Source organism: Oratosquilla oratoria, chromosome 9 (genome assembly GCF_046742065.1).
Source record: "Oratosquilla oratoria isolate Oo_2021 chromosome 9, ASM4674206v1, whole genome shotgun sequence".
In the NCBI taxonomy this organism is placed as follows: Eukaryota; Metazoa; Arthropoda; class Malacostraca; order Stomatopoda; family Squillidae; genus Oratosquilla; species Oratosquilla oratoria.
In genome coordinates this window covers 77,551,015-77,573,198 of record NC_134785.1, presented here as the reverse complement: position 1 = coordinate 77,573,198, position 22,184 = coordinate 77,551,015, and the positions used below count along the sequence as shown (strand labels likewise).

Here is a 22,184-nt window from a genome sequence, read left to right as displayed (position 1 = left end):
AACTCCTTCTCTCTTCCTCTCTTATGTTCCATCAAAACAACACCAAATGCCTATACAGTATCACATACAAATACTCTTCTCTTCATCCACAACCACTAGACTTCAGCCTCCAGAAGCATATCCATAATTATATCATTCACTACTCCATCATCAAACTGAAAGACAATACATTGCTGCATGCCAGACCCCCTGATAGCCATCCCTCCGAATTCTCTCTCCACTGAAAGGACAAAGTCCACCTGTCCAGACTGTGGTGCAGCCACCATCTAGCCCTTCTAAGCTACCAGAAGTGGCTGGATGACCACATCACTGATAACTCTCCAGGATGCAACAATTTACCCCATACTATACAGCATATTATAGAAGATTGCATTGTACATAATCACACATGCCAGCAACACAATATACAATTTATAGGAGATTTGTGGGAAAATCTTGGAAACAGGACTACTCGGGCAGACAGTCAAGGGTGCGACAACAAGAACAAGAAATCTATAAATTGTGTAATTTTGTGAAAGGGAAGGTTGATAATAACACTGATTGTGTTTTGTTTTAGCTCATGTCAGGTGATTTTATTCAGCTCTGAAGGACTCAAGGCAAAATAGGGTCTCAATGAAGAGAACTTAATTTCATATACAGACTGCCCATCAGTTTGATAAAGTTGTTCCTCTGGGTCTCTCTTGCTGAAGACCTGCAGCCTCCAAGAAACTGGCACCAGCCTCCAGTTGGGAACATAAGTCACTTAGAGAAGAGATATTGTATTGTTGTCTGGGAATTGTTAGTGTGGGGTACTGTAGAGGTGTTCTCTATCTTCTGTGTGGTAGTTGCATCTGGGGCAGTTTGAATCTGTGGCCAGGCCTATTCTGCATGGGTACTGTTTTAATGACAAATGGTTTCATAACCACAGGCATGCTAGTGTGGTTCTTGTCTGGTGTGGGAGGCCTTATATCTTGGGTGTTGTTGTCGGAGTATTGAGTTTGCTGGTTTCAAATTTATCTCACATAAACCAGAACAAAATATTTGGGAGAATCACTTGGGCAGAAAAGTTGATTAAGAGATTGGTTTTCCTTACTTTGAGAAGACCATGAGAGGCTTCAGTTTTTCTGGAAGGAAGATCTCCTCTTCGTTAAGCCTGACACCCTTGACAATTCTTGCTGCTGCTTCATCTGGAGAGAGGACTTCAAAGAGCCATGGGAGCCTGGAACAGCTGTTCACTTAATAGGATTCCATATTTGCATTTATATTGGTTAACAGAGGGAGTGTAGAATGCACTAGACAGAATGGAATTGTAGGAAGAGGAAATGAAGAAGGGAGGTTAACTTAAGTTAAAGAGGTAAGGTGAGCATACAGGTTCAGGAGAATGCTAGTGTAGTTAGGTAATAATAATGATAATGAGTACTGCCTCAAGAGGTTCAATGACTGGAAACCTGCAGCCCCACAGCAGCTGTCAGTGGTTCTCGTGCCTTCCCACAGATCTTTTTGGGAAGATACTTTGGACTGTTGTCAGTGTTGCATTAGCATGGGACTTTCTCTGTGTCATTGACTTAAAGTAGTAGAAGGAGGAGAACAGTTGCTGCTCATCTTTTTATATTGAAAAATGGAGGAAATACAGTTAAAGTTAATAGAGATCATAGGCCTGATGGAGGTGAGGATCTAGGATATTGGCAGGTTCTGAAGTTGGGCAGCAGAGGGGTAATTATCTTGGAAGGTTGTCATGCAGGTGTCTGTTATTGATCCCCATTTAGGTAATAATCCTTTAGTATTTCTGCCAAGTTTGTTTTTATTTTAAGTTGTTTGTTGGATGAAAAGAAAGGAAACTGGACCATCTACTTTCATCTTTTACTTCATCTCTGTTATGAACAGATACTCTCTTGATGAGTGGTAAGCACTGACAGAAAGACATACGCACATACACATACCAAAAGGCCTTTTCCCCTACATAAGGGAGATGATTGAATTTAAGCACACACTCACTCTCCAAAAACCCATTCTTTGCCCTCTTCCCCCTCTTAGCTCCTTGTGGATGAAAGGTCATCCCTGAACCCTCCACCACATTGCTTGGGTAAAAGGCAATGCAGCAAGACACAGCACCTCTACAACAGGGCCCAGCAGCTGGCTGAAAGCCAGACAGACCTGAATGTTAGAGGCATACCTTAGTACAAAAGATCATGGATCTTTGAGAAATACTTACTTGTTCTCAATCTGCACCTCATTGACATTGGAAATGAGGAAGGGATGGACGGCTGTCACACGCACCCCAGTTCTTCTCTCTAGACGAAGTTCCTCTGCTAGTGCTTCTGTCATACCTGGAAGTCAGAGCTTCTTTAAAGCAATTCAGTAAGCAGAAGTTATAGATATAAAAAAGCAGATGGTGTAGTGTTCTCTTATGTTTCTAAATGAGGGAAGCAATCTATCCACATACCAAGGGCTTCTTCCCACATACAAGGGAGGTAGCTAAGTCAACTGCACACATCCACTCCCACCTATTCCACTTCCATCCACCACCCTTGTTTCCCTCTCATCTTAGCTTGGTAATATCACAGGATATATATTTTCTCCATAGAGAAGAGTTGTATCATACAGATGTCATATAGTACTTGTTTCCTTCAGCTGATACAGCCTGAATGTACCAGGCAACCACAGGGGTCTTGAAGAAATGTTTGAACTCAGTGATACTAACCTTTGACACCGAACTTAGAGGCACAGTAAGGGACAACCTGAGATCTGCCCATGTAGCCCAGCACTGAGGAGATACTGACCACATGACCCCTGTTCCTCTGGATCATGTGGCCCAGGAATTCTCGAGTAACCTGATACATAATGATCCTTGAATTATTTCTCATCAAAATAAAAGGGGTCAATATTACAGTTTATGGATTATTTTTTCAAGTGTTTCACTAAATTCATTTTGAAATAAATTGAACATTAATTATGAATGAACATGCAAAGAAAGGAGTTTCCATATCATATTTTAAAAATATTGTTGTATCAGCCATAAGCAAAATCTTTCAACTGAGATCATGCTCCATTAGGATGCATTTTCAATCTTATGTTTGAAATAATCTTACCCATATATTTCCAAGGAGGTTCACATTGACCATTTTCTTTATTTCTGAAGATGTGTGGGAAAGAAAACTTTTGTGCTCGAAGACTCCTGCATTGTTGAACACCATCCCTGGATGACCAATATCTTGTCGAACCTGAAAAGTCAAGATACATGAGGAAGAAAGTCAAGCACGAAGTCATACACCTTTACACCTAATGTCGTCTTAAGACAAATTAACAGGGAGATGATTATCTTGGAAGGTTGTCATGCAGGTGTCTCTTATTGATCCCCATTTAGGTAATAATCTTTAAGAATTTCTGCCATTTTTTAATGTACCGTCTATGACTTCAGACCAGGTACCTTCAAAATGAACAAACTTCATTTGGTAAGCCCTGCTAAATGTGGACCTAATCAAATTGAACGGTGAAGCTTGAATTCAGAGCCCTATACGGTAAAGTTCAGTGCCTCCAAGCCACTGCCAGTGCCCGACTCCAAAATTAACAGAATGCAACCTTCAACTCAGCATGAGAGTAAACGTTCCACAATTACTAAATTATCGGTACACAGAATCAGGCGAGTTTCAGAACAAAAAATAAATCCAAATCTTCAGAACATTAATTTTCTTGACACAATTACATGGCATTAATCATCTCTAAGAACCCCGTCTCCAAAATATGAAAAAGAATCTGAAAGATTTCCAACAAACCATTTTCTTACTCTCCCCGTCCTCCGGGTCCACAAGCAACGCCTTTCAACCTCCCCAAGCAGCAGACGATGGTCAACAGCCGACACTCCTGACCACATAGACTGGTAGAAACATAATCATCGACTTTTAACCATACAGACCACAAGACTGAAATCATATCACGGAAGACTACCCTCAAATCCCAATCATCACATGACTATGATGATATTCACAGAAGCGAAATTTCGTGATTCCCTTTTCATGAAAGGCGCAAGCGTCCCAGGCACAGGCATATATATATGCGGTTTTCACTCTCGCGTCAAGCCATCCTAACTCAAAAGACGCGTACTATGACGTGGCCGTTGAAAAAAGTCTCATCCCGACGCTTGAACATGGTGACGTAGGTCATAGACTTCGATTACGCCAAAGATAGACGATCTCAGACGTCCGAGAGAATTTAACTGATCGTAAATAACCCCTCAGCCAAACCGCATATAGTTAAACGGAATAAAATCCATAAAGAATATCAAAGGGTTCTTTTGCTGTCTTTACCATTCCCCGAGTAACTCAATTCGACACATTTTCGAAGATATGAGCAAAGCTGAAATCTGTAAAAAAAAAAAAAAAAAAAAATCCAAAGACGTTCTGGCGTTATCATGGATCTCGCAACACTACTGAATTTTTTTCTTTGTGAATGTACTACGTGTGGAACAACAAACATTCATAATTCCATATTTGTAACAAAGATTATAATTCAGATATGGGATGTACTTTGTGTTTTTCAGTTGATACAAATAGTAGTTCACCCTTGTAGGTACAAATTTAAAGTACGTATAGGCCTACAGTACAAATCGACAATAGAAATGTGCATACTATTGTTTACTTACAGGCGAGAAAGGCGCGCGCATTTTATCCACCTTGCGTCCAAACGGTGACTCATTGCCGTGGGTAAATGACCCATGCAACTCAGTTCATCCCTGTCATATCTGTCGTTGTACAAGTGATGTTTCACTTGCCACAAGCACACGTTACCCTTGTACAGGTCTATCAATTGAAAAATGTCCTCACGACACCAGTAGAGCTGCGACATCTGTGACATAATGAGTGCGGCGGTTTGCTGGGTGTTCTGTTGCGCCTCACCAAACCACCAATGTTGGAATGACATTGGCTTAGTCTATTACCCCGCGCGCCTCAATTTGAGTGCGTTGCGGAGACCGCCGAGGTCGATTCCCAACGATTTAACACGTATTGTAATGAGACCTTAAGTGACATCCCTATGAACCAGAGTCACGCAGCATTAATTTATGATTGGAGACTAGTCTCCACTCAGTAAATAGATAAATGCTGATAACTTTTAATTTGTATTATCTCTCCTTAAATCTCTCTTATACCAGCTCTGCGACTGAACTTACTCGTTGCAAAATTGTCCCCGAGGATATCTTGATATCTCAAGCAGAATGTTAAAATGAATATTGAATTTACGAACAACCTTCCAGAACGTAAATGTTGTGACATTTTCCAGGTGAAAGATGTAAGCCACCTCCCCACACACACTTCCTGCGTACGCCCTTTAGTAAAGTAAGGATCTCATTTTTTTTTTTTTGGGGGGGGGGGCTGAGTACATTTTGCCCCCCCACCCCTCTTCCTCTCCACTTATTAAGATGAAAATTATCATAATGTTATCCTTATCGTAACATAGAAAGCTCTAGCTGTCAAAGTACAAGTTTGATTAATCAAGATGTTATCAATATAAAATATGTGCAATATGAACCATTAGGAGCAAAACGTACATATCGGTTTTGTTATTTTTCTCATATACTTAACCTCATTTGGTTTGGTGGTTTGTTATGTGTAATATTATAGTTACTTGTAGTATTACTGTTACAGAATTACTGTAGTAATTCTAATTTAGTGTATGCAGTATCAGCATTACGTCTCTCCACAACCATCGTGAGGAAGAAACCAGTTTTGATTTAGAGCAAATGAATTCTCATATTTAAGATCAGGTTCCATCTGGGGGGTAGAATTTCATCATTTAATTTAATTTACATCTATGGTGCTAAAGAACACTACTTTTAGTTAATTTGTCCCTTCTCCCTTTGAACGGGTTTTACATGTTTTATTTTGACAAACGGCAATACAGTACTTCGTATTTGAGCTACGACGTATGTTGGCCAGTGTAACGTTATATATATATATATATAAAAGGACACAAATAGCCTACATATTTATCATTGTTTTATACATTTTTTCTAAATCCACTGTTTTGCTGCAATTATTGAATCTTTTTTCAAGTATATTTGTATCACTGACTCAATAGTATCAATTTTGGACAAGAGATGCTGAGAAGTCGTTTTATTCCAACAAACGATAATTTGTGTGTAATTCAAGGTCGTGGTCACACACTAAAATAGATTAAACCAAACTTTGAATAGTCTGATGTTATTCAGAACAAATCTCTACGTCCTTAAATTGATCCTGTGGCCAAACAGAGGTAAAGAATATTTCGATTAATTGTACCCAAACCAGAACAATAATCTGATACGTAATTAATTTTTCTTGATTTTGTAGGCTCCTTATAAGATATATAAAAAAGTTATTCCTCTAGTATTTCCATACTGGTTGCTAGTCGTCACTGTTTGTATTTATTCAGTCATTTATATATTTAATTACTTATCTATTTGTTTATTTCAATTGATGCCGGATATTAACAAGCTACAGATTAGAAATTTACTATCCACAGACGTTTTCTTTCTAAATAGCTTTCGATTTTTTTTTTCTTAGAATAAGAAATAGTGTAGTTTTAATGTTTTTCGTTTCTAATCAGTCATATCTTCAGCGTAAAAAATATGCATAATGGGTTTATTTTTTAGCATATGCAATGAATTTGGCACGACATTTCTCAACACTATCGTCATGTTTCATGACCTGATATATGATATTGCATCCTACTATTTTAGGTCCGGATACGCCCTATACTGTATTCGTGTCAAGCAGAATAATCTTTGGATATCACGTTTTGTCAGAGTGAGCAAGTGTCTGTTGAATAAGTAACGCCTCTGATGCAACGATAAGTTATTGTTTCCATTGTTGGAACCACGTACCAATGCGCGCCTAAATAGCTTGACATGAATGTTTCCAGCTATTCAAGATTACCGTTAGTTTTATGAAGAGTTACTCAGAACGTTTAATCAACCATTTAAACGTAAGTGTTTTTGTAAAGTGAATAAAGTCGTCAAAAATGAAACATAAATCCCAGTCACACCATTTGGATAAAATGAAACCCAATACTGTGGCTTGAAATTCGTCATAAAATGAAAACCGTAAGGCTTAAAAAACACATGGCATTTGTTTGCCATGCATCAGCTATTGTTTGTGTTGTTTTATTTGAATACCTTTTTGGAATAAATAAATTTCAAACATAAGCACGAGCTGAATTAAATAACATTCACAAACACGCACACAATTACTAGCCCACCAGAGCTGGGATGCCGGGTTGCAATATTGTGATGATCTTCAGCCTTAGGCGGGGACTCAATTACAGCTTACTGAATAAGCGGTTGAGCGCGGTAACACCACAGCAACAAGTGTATGTGTGTGCGTGTTTCTACGCGCGTGTGTTTAGTTTATGACAAGGTACTGTCTCAGGAGCCTCTTGGCATCAGAGCGGTAGGTTCGAGTCCTATACGCGACGGCCATAAAAATTATTTGATTGATGTCGCTGTTCACTAGCGAATTTCTCATATCATGACAACAACAAATTAATAAAAATCGGAAGACAAAAATGTGCACGAAGAGGACACCTGAAGCGTCAACTGACAACTTGCTTTTTGCAACGGTCACACCATTGGCGCTATTTCTGTCGTTCTCAGGAAAGGAAAAATCAGGAGTCGATCAAGTAATTTTGTGGAAACAGTCAGTAACTATAGCTCCCGAAGGATGCATTGTGCAGTCAACAGCCTCCAGTACAAAATAATGGAATGTCTTTTAAAGGTCAGATATCAACAGATATACCATTCACTAAAAATAATCGAAAAAGTACTTTTTAAAAGCATACAAATAAAGTTTTTACCTATTACAGAAGAATTTATTCAGAAAATTCACTTTTAATTGCGCCTCGCATACCACTTTTCCGAAGTCTAGATATTCAGAATAACAATATTGTTTGTTTGGCAACTGTGACGTCACGAACGCGGAATTCCCCGAACCTTTCCCGAAGCGCACGGGCGGAATGTTTCGAATAGCAGACGACGCAATGAAATGAAGACAAAACTGTTTTTTTTGCCAAATTTGATAAGATGTAGATGGTGGAATTATATAGAATACTGTCAGTATGTTTTTTTATGTACATTAAACTGTAAATACAAAAAGTTATGGAAGTCTTGATATCTGACCTATAAAGGTCAGATATCAAGACTTCCATAACTTTTTGTATTTACAGTTTAATGTACATAAAAAAACATACTGACAGTATTCTATATAATTCCACCATCTACATCTTATCAAATTTGGCAAAAAACAGTTTTGTCTTCATTTCATTGCGTCGTCTGCTATTCGAAACATTCCGCCCGTGCGCTTCGGGAAAGGTTCGGGGAATTCCGCGTTCGTGACGTCACAGTTGCCAAACAAACAATATTGTTATTCTGAATATCTAGACTTCGGAAAAGTGGTATGCGAGGCGCAATTAAAAGTGAATTTTCTAAATAAATTCTTCTGTAATAGGTAAAAACTTCATTTGTATGCTTTTAAAAAGTACTTTTTCGAGCAATACGATGATTTTTAGCGAATGGTATATCTGTTGATATCTGACCTTTAAAAGTCTTCTTGGGGTAGTTACTCATGAAATGCACTTAGCGTTTATATTTCTTTACCGAAATACATAAGAAAAAACTATCATAAGTTGTAAAACCACCTGCTCAACTAGCAGTCGTCTAGATTTCACAAGTATCATCCGTATAAAAAAAATCGCGTACGATTGACAGTAAATGCCTAATATGAGTTTGCTCACGACTTCCTATAAGATAAATCAGGAAATACACAAACAAACAAACAAACAAATAAGGATACAAATATACAAGTTACAAAGTGAATGGTCAAAATTAAACCCAGCTAACCCAACAAAACTGCAAAAGCCTTATTTGACGGCCCTAGCGGGAGAAACTCTACCTTATTGGCTATGGCCGACACAGACTCCAAGTCTGAAACGTCGCACGTATATATGTGGGCTTCGGCTCCCATGGCTTGAATCATCTCCGCAGTTTTCTCATTTTCAGCCTGTAAATAATAAAGACTGTGATAAAGATTAAAGTTATGTCATTGATAAGATAATTATAATAATAGCGATAATGATGATGATGATGTTAATGATAATCAAATAATGATAATGATTATAATAATAATGATGATGATAATACAACTAATTATTATTATTATATTATCATTATTATTATTGTTATTATTATTATATAACAACATACCAAGAAGGCCTTTACCTATAACAAGGAGTGTTGCGTCAAAGAATACGTTCACTCTACACCCATGCCGTGCCCATTTGAAATAAAATAAATGCATGGCTTCCCCACTCCCCTCTAAGCACCCCGTGGATAAATATTCCCATCTCCTGACACACGGCTCAGGTCAGAGTGTGAGTTTCGAACTCGCATCGCTGAATTAGCGCTCGAGCGCGGTACCACTGCACCATCGAGCCGCGCGCACGCGCGTCCATACTAACTCTATATCAGTCTTCGTGAAATTAACGCAATTCATGATAATTGTTACTTTATTCCGGCGGGTCGCTGGACCATTTTATTCGTCTGTGTGGTATCCCTCGGTATCTACCGGTGAAGCTGTTATGTTTCATGAAAAAATGCATCAACCAATTTGCAAAATCAATGGTCCAAATATGAAATATGTAACGCAAGACTTTAATTCAATTTGAATAAATATCTATATCCTTTTATGTAAGAACAAATGCATAGGAACATATTCTGTTCTGAATGAATATTAGTATGCTTAGTCTTAGGTAACTCGGTTTCAACCTTTTTATTCCTGGAACCACTTCTCAAATTAATCTAATAGTTTTAAACGTTAAGTAGAACAAAGTCTATGAGGTCCACCACCTGGGTAATCCTGAATACAAAGTGGCAAAACACTTACCCGCCACCCAGAAAGAGACACCAGAATAAAAAAAAAAATAAGAGAAATTGTAAGGAAGTTTGTAGGAATGACATGGCGGAGATCGTCGCAATGGTGCATGTCGTGGAAAGGTTTGGGAGAGGCTTCTGCTCAGCAGCGGACTCCGAATGGCTGATTGGTTGATTGTATGCTTTTCTTGCTGACGGTTCTGGCATCTGAGGGCAGGATGTCACTATGCCTTCATGAAGAAGGTCACAGGGGAATTTAGCCTCTGAACACTTGTTCCCACCAGCAGGTGTTGTTGCAGATGTGATTTCCGTGCCTGAAGTATATATATATATATATATATATATATATATATATATATCTATATATATATATATATATATATATATATATATATATATATATATATATGCGTTGTTAAATTCGACAGCATTGAGAAGGTTGTTAATCTTCTTATGGGTATTTTCAAGCTCTCTAACAAAGGCTCGGCCATGTGGGGGGTGGGCATAAAACAGATTGCCATAAAATTATTCATATATTTCAACGTTTCGTCTTCAAGGAGTTGAAAATATATGAATAATTTTTTTGACAATCTGGTTTATGCCCACCCACCACATGGCCGAGTCCTTGTTATAAAGCTTGAAAATACCCATAAGAAGATTAACAACCTCCTCAATGCTGTCGAATTTAACAGCGCATTTCTACAGGAGAACCTGCTCCCTCCATATTCAAATATATATATATATCACGTCCCCCCCCCCCCGTCTCGTAGTGAGGACATTTGATGTTATCTTTCTGCTAGAATTATCTTCATTCTGGCAACCCATGGAGAATACAGGAGGAAAACATTTTCAGGAAGGAGTAGGGTTAACCTATTAACACCAAGGTCGTAGCAGATGAACTGTGTTACCAGAGGGTTTGTAAGGTGCAAAGGTTTAAATCACCTCCTCCTCTCCACCTACTCCTGCGACAGGTGTTATTCTACCTGCAGGTGTGGTGGGGGAGAATTCAAACGGCAGAACAGTTGATTTTGGGGAAAACGAGAACACAAGCGACATGACGTCAATCGGCAGCGCGTGGTTCCGAGTTTGTATAAATATTCTTTTTGACCTTCACGTTCAGTGTCACTTTTTCAACGTTTCAATTGTCACTTTTTTCGAAGAAATGCTTACTCAAATTATCATGACTTGAGGTAATTTGTCAGCCAACTCGCCGTCGTCATGATGTTACGCTGCTATTGTTCTTTTTCGAGAGAATGATTTTCTGGTCTTGTTAACAGGTGTAGCGGGTGGCCACTCGAACACACCTGAACCCAGCTACCCACTGCTCTCTCTCTCTCTCTCCTCCTTAACCTCTATTTGGAGGTTTGACTTACGTAAGAGTTTAAGGCCACCTAAGATTTTGATTTTCAGCAAGATTTAATCCTCAGAGAAATCCTGATTTTTCCAGATATTTGTCATTTCACCTCATCTTCTCACCCGACGCCTTTCCCCCTGTCAGCTAGCGGGCCTCGTCCCAACGATTTTTCTCCATTCCTCTCTATTTTGATATCTTTCCTCTTCTTCCACCAAATGCGGATCTTCACCTCTTCTTTCTAGCGTTTCCCCCAATCCACCTCTTTCTGGGTCTACCAATTGGTCTTCTTGTTTTAGGATGTCAGTGCTTGTCTTGGCAGCCTTGGTCCATTCTCATGACATGTCCGTACCACCTAAGTCGGTTTGTTTCTATAATGTCTATTATTGTATAAATGTTATTCCAAGTTCCTTCCTTATTTGCGTACTTCCGATTCTGTCCATTTTCGTCATACCATGTATACTTCAAAGCACTTTCGTTTCCGCTGCTCCGAGTTTGGACTTCATTTTAGTTGTGACCTTGCTTCTGATCCATATACAGTATTATAATTGGCCATATTATTGTATTATACATTATGATTTTGCATTTAACCTGTATAATTTTGTCCTTATTAAGTGGGTATAGTGCACAGATATTTGCCATCCGTTTTTTTCTTTATTCATCAAATGCTCCAGAAATATATTTATCTTCCCAAAGTACCAAGCCTAAAAAGTCCTGATCGTCTAAAAATGTGTAAATGTACTTACAAGAGGAGAGGCAGAAAAGCATATACTTTATACAGAAAAGCATATACTGTATACATTCCTACACATACGAAATTATGCTTCGGATATTACTGCCATAAGACGGCCCTAATAAATATATCTAAAAAGCAGAACCAAAGAATGATTCGAAAGGGGGAAGGATAAATACCACATGATAATTCATATCATCAGCGCAGCATAACTGCGTGGATTTTGTTTTTTTTAAGACAGGCTGCGATGGGATGGACACGCTCAAACGAGATGAAGGTAACCACAAAACCGATGAATTATATATTTACATGCATACATGTGTATGTATGCGTGTGCGTGGATGTGTGTTGGCGTGTGTGTCACCACTGTGGTCTTGAATCACATGTCGGACTCGTGATCGACAGCTATTGTCCTTTCCAATGAGAGCTGGAAGCTCATGTGTAGCACTATATATGTGTAATGCTGTCACCTTACTACACACAAATCTTTGCCCACCAGAGTTGGAGTGCCGGCTCGCAGTGCAGCGATGCTGTACCTTTTTTGATCCATGTACGAGAGTCGAACTCGGATCAATGAATGAGCGATCAAGAACGCCGGGCACGCGTGTGCATACAAACACAAATGTGTTCTCACCAATGTCATCCAACTTAGCACGCAATGAACCCGAACCAAGATTATCTATAACGAACCCAGTGAGCCAAAAATAGGCACCCCTGAGTCGTACTGTCGTAATTATCTACTTATATAACCTTGAAAACATAAAGCGTAGTTCAAGTACACTTAGCCACTCAAGTGACGAAATTATGATAAGATTGTAACTTATAAGTAAACTTACCAAATCAAACACAAGAGAATGTATCTGATGTCATAAGAATAACAAATTAGAAAATATTTTACATAGTTTATGAGATACAATAATTTCCTGGTAACGGATGTATTTTGTTTATTTTTATTAATTGATAGGCCTCCACGCACCTGGTTGACGTCCCAGAGTATTAGCCTGGCGCCTTGCTTTGCCAAATGCAATGCCAGTTCTCTCCCCAAATTCTGACCTGCTCCAGTCACCTGAAACGCCAAAATATATGTAATACACCAGAAAAATTGCGCGTTGTATTCATTATTATATTACAATGTATTTTAATAGACATTATTTCATTGACTTCTTTCGGGTTTGGTAAATAACCATTTTATATTCTGGGTCCCTTTCAATATAACCTGTCGATGTGTCGGTTATTTCAATATATATTCCTATATACTGTAAATGATTGTCTTTATCTGTACCTTTTGGTCTAAGAATATCTTATACTATTGGTCCCTTGGCAATATTGTTCACCAGTAACTTATAAAAAAAACGTGGGTTCAACGTGCAAGCTATTTTTAACGAGAAAAACGGCAACGATGACATCATCTTACCAGCACAAGTTCTCCTTTGAGGGATTTCAGTTCTGGTGGGAAGAAAAACCTGTAGATATCGATGACAAGGAGGAGGGTAGCTTTTAGCTGCAGCATTAAAATTTGTAGTACAAGCATTCCCAAATCCTTGGGCGTCATGTTTAACTCTGAAAAAACAGGACGATTGTTGTAACAGAAAGGTAGCGTTAATCTTAATTTTTATGTTGCTACGTTTTCATTTAGATTAGGAGGTTTTTATCAAGTTTTCGTTAAGTCCGTATCTGTAGATGTGTTTTTGTTTCCTTAGGAATCTATTTGAAAATGTTGTCTACGGAAGGTTAGATTGGTCTCCGATCATAAAGTGATAGCACGTGACAAGACCGTATTATAATTATTATTAAACTCCCAAAAGTACCAACTACATGAAATATGCATATGATGCATATAAAGTTGCAGCCCAAATCATTACCTTTACTTTGGGTGTGTTATTATAATCATTATCGTTGTTATTACCATAATTATTAATATTATTATAATTCTTATTACATATTATAAATCGCATTGATGTTTTTGTTTTAAAGGATTACGTCAAACAGTAAAATGGACGCGATTTGCAAAACATGATTTAGCGTTTATATTTTGCCAATACTCTTTACTACCGAGGTGGGAAAATTTCACTCTGTGACTATCGTCGGTTTCTCACCAATAGACCAATGACCCATTATCATTCACGATTCTTACATCTGCCAGTATCTAAATTATTGAGTCAGAAAAAGGCAAATGCGAGGGTAGATTCCAGAGTTAGTACTGTTTGGGAAAGCAGATCCAACGTCACGTAGACTCTTATTCACCAATGACGTCATGAACCCCAAAGTATTGTCTGCTGTCGCGTGCTCTGGCCAGACAATTGATATTTCTCTAACATTTCAGCCTGGCTGTATCTTTATTCTCATTTCGGTTTGTTATCCCCACGATTTTGGCTTTCTCTATTACGGGATTGCAGAGGCAGTTGCAGACATCGGCAAGATTCAAATTTCAAAGGAAAACGGAAGCTGGCATGCGTATCCTGATTCACTGCCCCAAGCTGGAATGCCGGAACTATTCTCATTCATGAACTGATTTTGAAGGACATGATGTTCATAAATAGATACAAAAATTAAGCGAGAGAAAGGTAGGGTTTGCAAAACGAGGATGTGGTGTAAGTTGTGGCAACATTACACTTACAAGTAGAACAAAAATAATTTGTGTATATCACGCGCGGAACTCTGATTAGGCAAACGCTTGACAGTGATTGATTTTATATGATAATTTAAAATTCTTTTCATTGTGTATTTATCGAATCATTTATTTATTTGTTTATTGTTTTTTTTATTCCATATTTGAGTTTTAATTTTCATTTAAGGGACAGGAACTCATCAAAAGCCTATATATTTTTCTTGCTGACAAAATCCATGTATAAATTAAAACAACATTGGTACGCGAAGAAAATATATAAAGGATATTCTTAAACTACTTGAGGATCTATTTCAGTGTGCGAGTGTATGTTGCTCAACCTTCCCCATCGTTGCTTCCACTTAACCCAGATTCATCAATCTTTTGCAATCGCGGTACTCGCTGCAAAGTGTTGGAATTCCACCTGTCAGACTTCTCTTCAGAAAAGCATATTAATGTTATTCTAAAATTGGCTCGAATTCTTTTGGAGATAAGCATTTCTTATTTCTTTGTTTATAGTCGTTATTGTTTATTTATTTGCTTATAAACAGGCATATATATAATATATATATATATAATATATATATATATATATATATATATATATATATATATATATATATATGCAAAGTAGACCACTTCGAAAAAGAAACTAACAAAGCAGAGCGCTTTCGTATATCACCAGTGCAAAAAGTACTTTTTGCACTGGATGTAATATACGAAAGCGCTCTGTTTCCGTTAGTTTCTTTTTCCAATTCGTTTATTTTGCATAAGTGAACACACGTACCCGTGTTCTTATTAGCACACACACACACACACACACACACACACACACACACACACACACACACACACACACACACACACACACACACACACATATATATATATATATATATATATATATGTGTGTGTGTATATGCAAAGTAGATCACTTGGTATAGAATCACCAGTGATTCAGGAGCTCAGTCGGTAAGGTGACGGCAGTGAGAATTCAAGAGCCCGGTTCGAATCCGGGGACGACAGTCGGAATTATTTGATCGACATCACCGTCACTGGTGATTCTGTTCAGGTATGACAACGACGATAAGTCCATTAAGGAAACGTACCAGTCTAACCACTAGCTAAGTAGCCCTGGTTCTCTGTAAAATAATAAGTACGAACGGCAGTTAGCAGTCGACTTAGTTCCTCTGTAAATAGATTAACTTCCAGGTTGGGGAATTTTAAAGGGTCAGTATCTCAGTCGGAAAGGCGACGGCAGTGAGAATTCACGTGCTTGGTTCGAATCCGGGGACGACAGTCGGAATTATTTGATCGACATCACCGTCACTGGCGATTCTATTCATATATGTATGTATATATATATATATATATATATACATAAGGATTCGTATATGGCACATATGTTAATGTATATACTATATATATATATATATATATATATATATATATATATATATATATATGTATATATACATATATATATATATATATATATATTATATATATATATATATATATGCGAATAAATCACAAAAACACGTGATTCACACAATGTATAATAAAAACCCCTTTGAAAATAAAATGAAAGGTGACCGAAAGTTTTCGTCTATTCAAGACATTTTCAAGGCACAGACTAAGGTGGTATTGACATATATATATATATATATATATATATATATATATATATATATATATATATATATATATATGCACAAGAAACAGTAGGGGGGAAAATTAGGACAAGTCCATTGTGACCTCATTATCTCAGCACGGCCGGTCGTATGACCCGGCTATTGTCAACAATTATATTTGTAACAAAGTTATCTACTAAGTATTCGAGCGGCTTTGACCCATCGTTTTCGCTCATATTTCCGAAATAACCATTCACATCAGCATGATATGTTAGCACAGACTAATTCACACCCTGCCCTAATTTTTGACGTTATAGTGCATTCACAAAGATATTTAATTACGGCGTTTATCCTTGATATTAAATGTGTCGTATCCGACACCCGTGAAGTAAATCGAACAAGTGAAGTTCTGATGTCAACACAAACTACCTCGCTTATCGCAACCAAGGAGGTGTGGGCGGGTGCTGTGAGAAGGTCCAGATCGTTCGAAGAAGAGTACTGGTCATCGGACAACATACATGAAAGTGTGGAACCCGTCATCATCACCATGGACAGCGATGACGAGGATGAACTGTTTATCCATAGTGGTATGGAATGAAATAAAATGCGTGTCCAGTTATTACCATAATTTCCCTATCCATCATATATATAAACTTGTTATTGAATTCCCTTTCCGGGTGTATGGTATTCAACTATTATTATTATTATTATTATTATTTTTAGAGAGAGAGAGAGGAGGAGGAGGGAGGAAGGAGGGAAGGGGAGGAGGATGGGATACACGAGGTAGTTTGTGATGACGTCACAACTTCACTTGTTCGATTTACTTCACGGGTGTCGGCTGCGAGACATTTGATGTCGGGAGTGAACGCCGTAAATAAATACACTTGTGAATGCACTATAACGTCAAAAATTAGGGCAGGATGTGAATTAAGTTGTGATGATATATTATGCTGATGTGAATAGTTATTTCGGAAATATGAACGAAAAACGATGGGTCAAAGCCGCTGAAATACTTAGTAATTTATACATTCCCATAATCATATTCATGATGTTCTCAAATGAAGCTTTTATGTAACATGATTCTATGATATTCCTCTCCTTAATGTCCTTACTTAAGACAATTTTCTTTGTGTTATCCCAATCAATTAAAATCCCTTAAATGCAAAAACAATCCACTTGAAACTTTTCCTGTTCTGATGTTATATTCATGTTGGTTTATTCTCAATTGCCTGTTTATCCAATATATTTAAAGTTACAATTTTTGCAAGGGATACTATAAACACAGCCTTCATTACAAGCAGGTGAATTTTTAATCAACCTGTTTTTAACAGTGTTGTTATTTTTAAAAACAACTTCGACACCAAACTTATTAAAAATACGCGTTAAACTAACAACATTTTGATGAAAAGGGAGGGTTAAGATATTCTTAAAACTGAATTGCTGATTATTAGAAAGACTGTAAAAAGATTTCTTTGCTGTGTTTTGAGCTACGTCAATTATATGTTTTGGATATTTTAATTTATTACCAATGTCACAAATTATTTCAATTTCTCGGTCTAAAGATTCTGGGCAACAAACTCTAAGAGCCCTTAGAAACATTGAGGTGAATACTGATATTTTAGTCTTAAGGTGGTGATAAGAATAATAATGAATATAAGAAAGGACATTGGTTGGTTTCCTGTAAACATCTAATTTAAACTTATTACCAACACTATAAATCATGACATCGAAAAAGGGTAGAGTATTGTTCTGTTCAGTTTATTTTGTAAATTTAATTGTAGGCACTAAACTGTTTAACTTTAATAACAAAAATTGTCTAAAGGTTGGTCAATAGGCCACATACACAATATATCGTCAACATATCTATACCAAATGACTTTGTTAGGAATAATTTTAGGCAAAATATCTCTTTCAAAAAATTCCATATACAAGTTGCTTAGAACAGGAGATAAAGGATTCCCCATTCCCATTCCAAACTTTTGCATATAGAATTTACCGTTAAATTCAAATTTAGAATCTAATACACATAACTTAATGAGACTGATTATTGTGTGGACCGGTAGAGGCATATCATATTTCTTTAATTCATCTTCTAAATATATCAATAAATCTAAAACGGGAACTCGGGTGAATAAACTAGTAACATCATAGCTAACAAGATTAAATTCAAAGGAGGGATTTTGACCAGATAGCTTTTTAATGAGATCAACATTGTTTTTTATATGAGAATGGGAAATGGTACCTACAAGAGGGCTTTATAGCGACACTAACCACTTGGACAACTTGTAAGTACAAGAACCAATAGAGCAAATGATGGGTCTAGCTGGATTATTAATTTTGTGGGTTTTAATTAAACCGTACATATACGGAAATGACGGTGACAACGATACAAGTTGTTTGATGTTCGTTGTTTCCAACTAGCAATTTCTTAAGTTTTTTGTTAAACTCACTGTTAACCGTCTCTATTGGGTTCTTGTTCACTTTCACATACGTATCTTCATCATTTATTAATGTATCCATTTTTTCAATATAATCTTTTTTGTTAATAATTACAACACAATTGCTTTTGTCTACCTTTGTAATATGTAAGTCCTTGTTTTCTTTAAGGCGTCCAAAAAAGGATTTTAATGCTGTGATAAACCTTTTTGGACAACTTGGATAATTTATCACAGCATTAAACGCCTTAAAGAAAACAAGGACTTACATATTACAAAGGCAGACAAAAGCAATTGTGTTGTAATTATTAACAAAAAAGATTATATTGAAATACAATAATGTATAATTTAATCAGCGTTAGTAAGAGTGAATCGATAGAAGCCAATGACAAAAATGTTGAAATGTAAATGAGTAAGTAAATAAATAGAATACAACAACAATTTGATAATTAGATAAACAAATTGGTAGACAAATTGAATAAAGATAATAATAATAAAGAAAGAAACAAAGAAGTGGAAATGGCATAGTATGGCCACTGACATCGACGACAACCGGTTGGGCGCGTAATCGGAGGCGAGCCGACGACATCACGTCACTCGATCTCGCGCGAGGCCGTGTCGGTGACTTGTCGCAGTCGTGACGCGTGGTTTGTAGGGAGGGATGGATGGATGGATGGTGAGGAGTATGTTTCCCTTTCCTCAGCAGCAGGTCAGGGAGGAGAAAGTAAAAAGATGCGCCATTGAGAAATTATTCGTTGACTTACTTTTTATTATAATAATAGTTATTATCTTTCTCCGACTCCTTTTTCGTCTTCCTTCTCTCCCCTCTACCTCCTTTTAGTTTTCCTTCTTTTTCTCCACCGCATCCTTTTCCTCCCCTCCTTCTACCTTCTCTTCCCCTCTATACTTTTTTTTCTTCCTTCTTCCTTCTCCCCTCCCCCTCTTCCTTCTCCTCCTCTTTCAACTCTTTTTTCCCTCTTCTTCCTCTTTCCATTTTCTCCTTTTTTACTCATCCTTCATTTCCCCCCTCTCTCTTTCTCTCTCTCTCTATCTATCTATCTATCTATCTATCCATCTCTTTCTTTTGATTGCCTATTGTCACCTCTCTCCCTTCTGTCATCAAATGAGGGCTGTGCCATCTATCTACATACGTATTTAGTCATTCATCACCATTTATTTATTTATCTATTTACTTTTTTGTTCTTTTTTCTTTTTTGTATCGAGTATCACCTTACGTGGCTTATCTCTTCGGCTGGGAGTCTTTTTTCTTATTTACCTTATCTTTATTGCTCATGGGGGAGAGTGACGGTCTGCAGTCTTTTGGGGAAAAAAATCAGACCTAGAGCGGGGATCAATATTAGGAGGGCTGGGTTAATAGCCTAAAACGCTAACGCTGTACCATAAAGATATGCGTGTGTGTTCGTGTGTGCGTGTGTATTTACCTAAGCCCCTGTTCACACTAGCGGTTTGACCGCACGGAAACCGCGACGATATCACTTAGTCAAGGGGAAAATATATGGGTGTGTGTGAACGCCTCCATTGACCTGTACTGTAATTGAACTGCCGCGGTTGAAACCGCTAGTGTGAACAGGGCATAACTGTTATATACAGGTGTGGTGTGTGCATGCGCTTATGTATGCGTGTACGTATGCAAGTGTGTCTGTATATGAAGGCATTAGTATTTGCTGTATATGTGAAGAGAAAAAAATTATCGCCCAGCGGATGGCAGACATTTGGCCGAGCGGACATACGACCAACGGACATTTGACCTACGGGTATTTGACCAACGGACATTTGACCTACGAACATTTAACCGAGTTTAAGTCAAACCACAAGAAATACCTTTAAGGTAACGTATGCAACTAAACACACGTGGCGACAACAATACTAGGAAACATAAACTATAACGAAATAATGTAACCCCGTGTAAAATAAGCTCACTTCACATCTTCTGAATAACGACGTTGGTTCAAACAAGCAAGCAATCAACGCGTTACCACCGGACAGGTAGTGCATTACCGTCAATGCGTTACCGATTTTAATTTCCTTTAGACTGATTTTGATAAAAGAAAATAAACGGAGAATTATTTACTTCTTTCAAATATTCTCAATAAAACAATGCCTAAACTACAACATTAATATTCCCTATTCTAAAACATAAAGTAACCAGAACTGGGCACTTGCGTTACTGCGTTACTAACGCGCTACCTATTCGGCGGTAACGCGCCCAGCCCTGCCAACCACAAAATCATGCTCAAATGGGCAACTTGATTTTATCTCTCATATTTTAATTCGGTTCATTTGCATGATTAACACGCAGATACAAGCACATAAAAATCTGATAAAACAAATACATTAACATTATTATATTACCCTTCAATAAATTTGCAAAATTTTATAATCAATTATCTTATCTTTTTTGTCTTATCTATTTTGTTTTTTAGAAATCAAAATTAAATGAATTTTTAATTTGATCAGATGACCGTTTATGTCACTTGGTCCAATTTCCGTTGGTCAGATGTCTCTGGTAACCGAAAAAAGCACAGGTGTACAGCTGTCTGCAGTTGTAGAGGGAACGAGTGTTGCGAGGAAGGGGTGGGTGGCCAAGGCCCTGGAGACACCGGCAGCGTTCCCATTGGGTGGAGCAGCCGTCCCGAGATTGGCACCTTTCCAGGTTCTGTTTCCATGCCCACCCCTTCCTCCTCCTCCCTCTCCAGTTTGGGTGAATGAACTCTTGCTGCTCAGAGCGTCCCATCACACACACACACACACACACACACACACACACACACACACACACACACACACACACACACACACACACACACACGCACGCGCGCGCACAGGACTAAAAAACACTAGAACACTGCATGCCGGTATCCCGCTCTGTTGGGCAAGGAGGTGTATGTGTGTGTAGTTTGGGCTATATATAAATTATGAGCTCTTATCCCTCAAGGTGATGGCTGACGATCACGAGTCATAGTACGTCATCCAAGACCAAGGTGCATCGCGTACACATACACACATCAGCTTAAACACGCGCGCGCGCACACACACACACACACACACACAAGTATCGTGAGAAATCCTGTTCCTAGATAGCAATGAAGGCATAAAATTAGCGTAAAGTTTTGTTTGATTAAGTTACCTCAAGGTTAGGGTAGGTTAGTTTAGATTCGTGACGCAATGTGAGATTAGGTTAAGTTGAGGTTAAGTCAAGTTTGACTTTGTTACAGTAGGTTAGGTTAAACTGTTAGGATAGATTAAGCTGTGTTAGTTTAGATTAAATTATTCAGATTGAATAAAGATGAGCAGATGAACAAGATAGATAAAAATGACTTGGGTAATTGCTCTGCCAACTAGATAATTTTCAGTCTACGACCTTTTTGCCTCATTTATCCTTTCTACATCGTAAATCTTTTCATGAATGGAAATATTTTTTATAGTTCATTTGGCACACCTGAAGTGACGCATCGTTTTCAGTATAAAATCGAAGTTCTGGTCTTACAAACATTTGAATTCATCTGCGCGGTGACGTCATGTCGTGTTCAA

At 37.7% G+C, this 22,184-nt stretch overlaps 1 protein-coding gene across 4 annotated transcripts in view; it reads right to left on the bottom strand.

Moving 5' to 3' along the window:
• LOC143028624 (17-beta-hydroxysteroid dehydrogenase 13-like) overlaps positions 1-22,184 on the bottom strand; it is a 174,968-nt gene that overhangs the window by 2,303 nt on the left and 150,481 nt on the right. For 3 of the 4 annotated variants that reach the window (XM_076191015.1, XM_076191012.1, XM_076191014.1), the window contains exons 2-8: positions 13,373-13,518; positions 12,935-13,024; positions 8,898-9,005; positions 3,069-3,200; positions 2,681-2,810; positions 2,192-2,306; positions 1,073-1,207 (exon numbers count right to left, since the gene is read on the bottom strand). In XM_076191015.1, the coding sequence (XP_076047130.1) occupies positions 1,073-1,207; positions 2,192-2,306; positions 2,681-2,810; positions 3,069-3,200; positions 8,898-9,005; positions 12,935-13,024; positions 13,373-13,510 (848 nt within the window). In that variant the 5' untranslated portion in view covers positions 13,511-13,518. The remainder of the gene's footprint in view (positions 1-1,072; positions 1,208-2,191; positions 2,307-2,680; positions 2,811-3,068; positions 3,201-8,897; positions 9,006-12,934; positions 13,025-13,372; positions 13,519-22,184) is intronic. The other variant, XM_076191013.1, reaches the window with a different exon arrangement.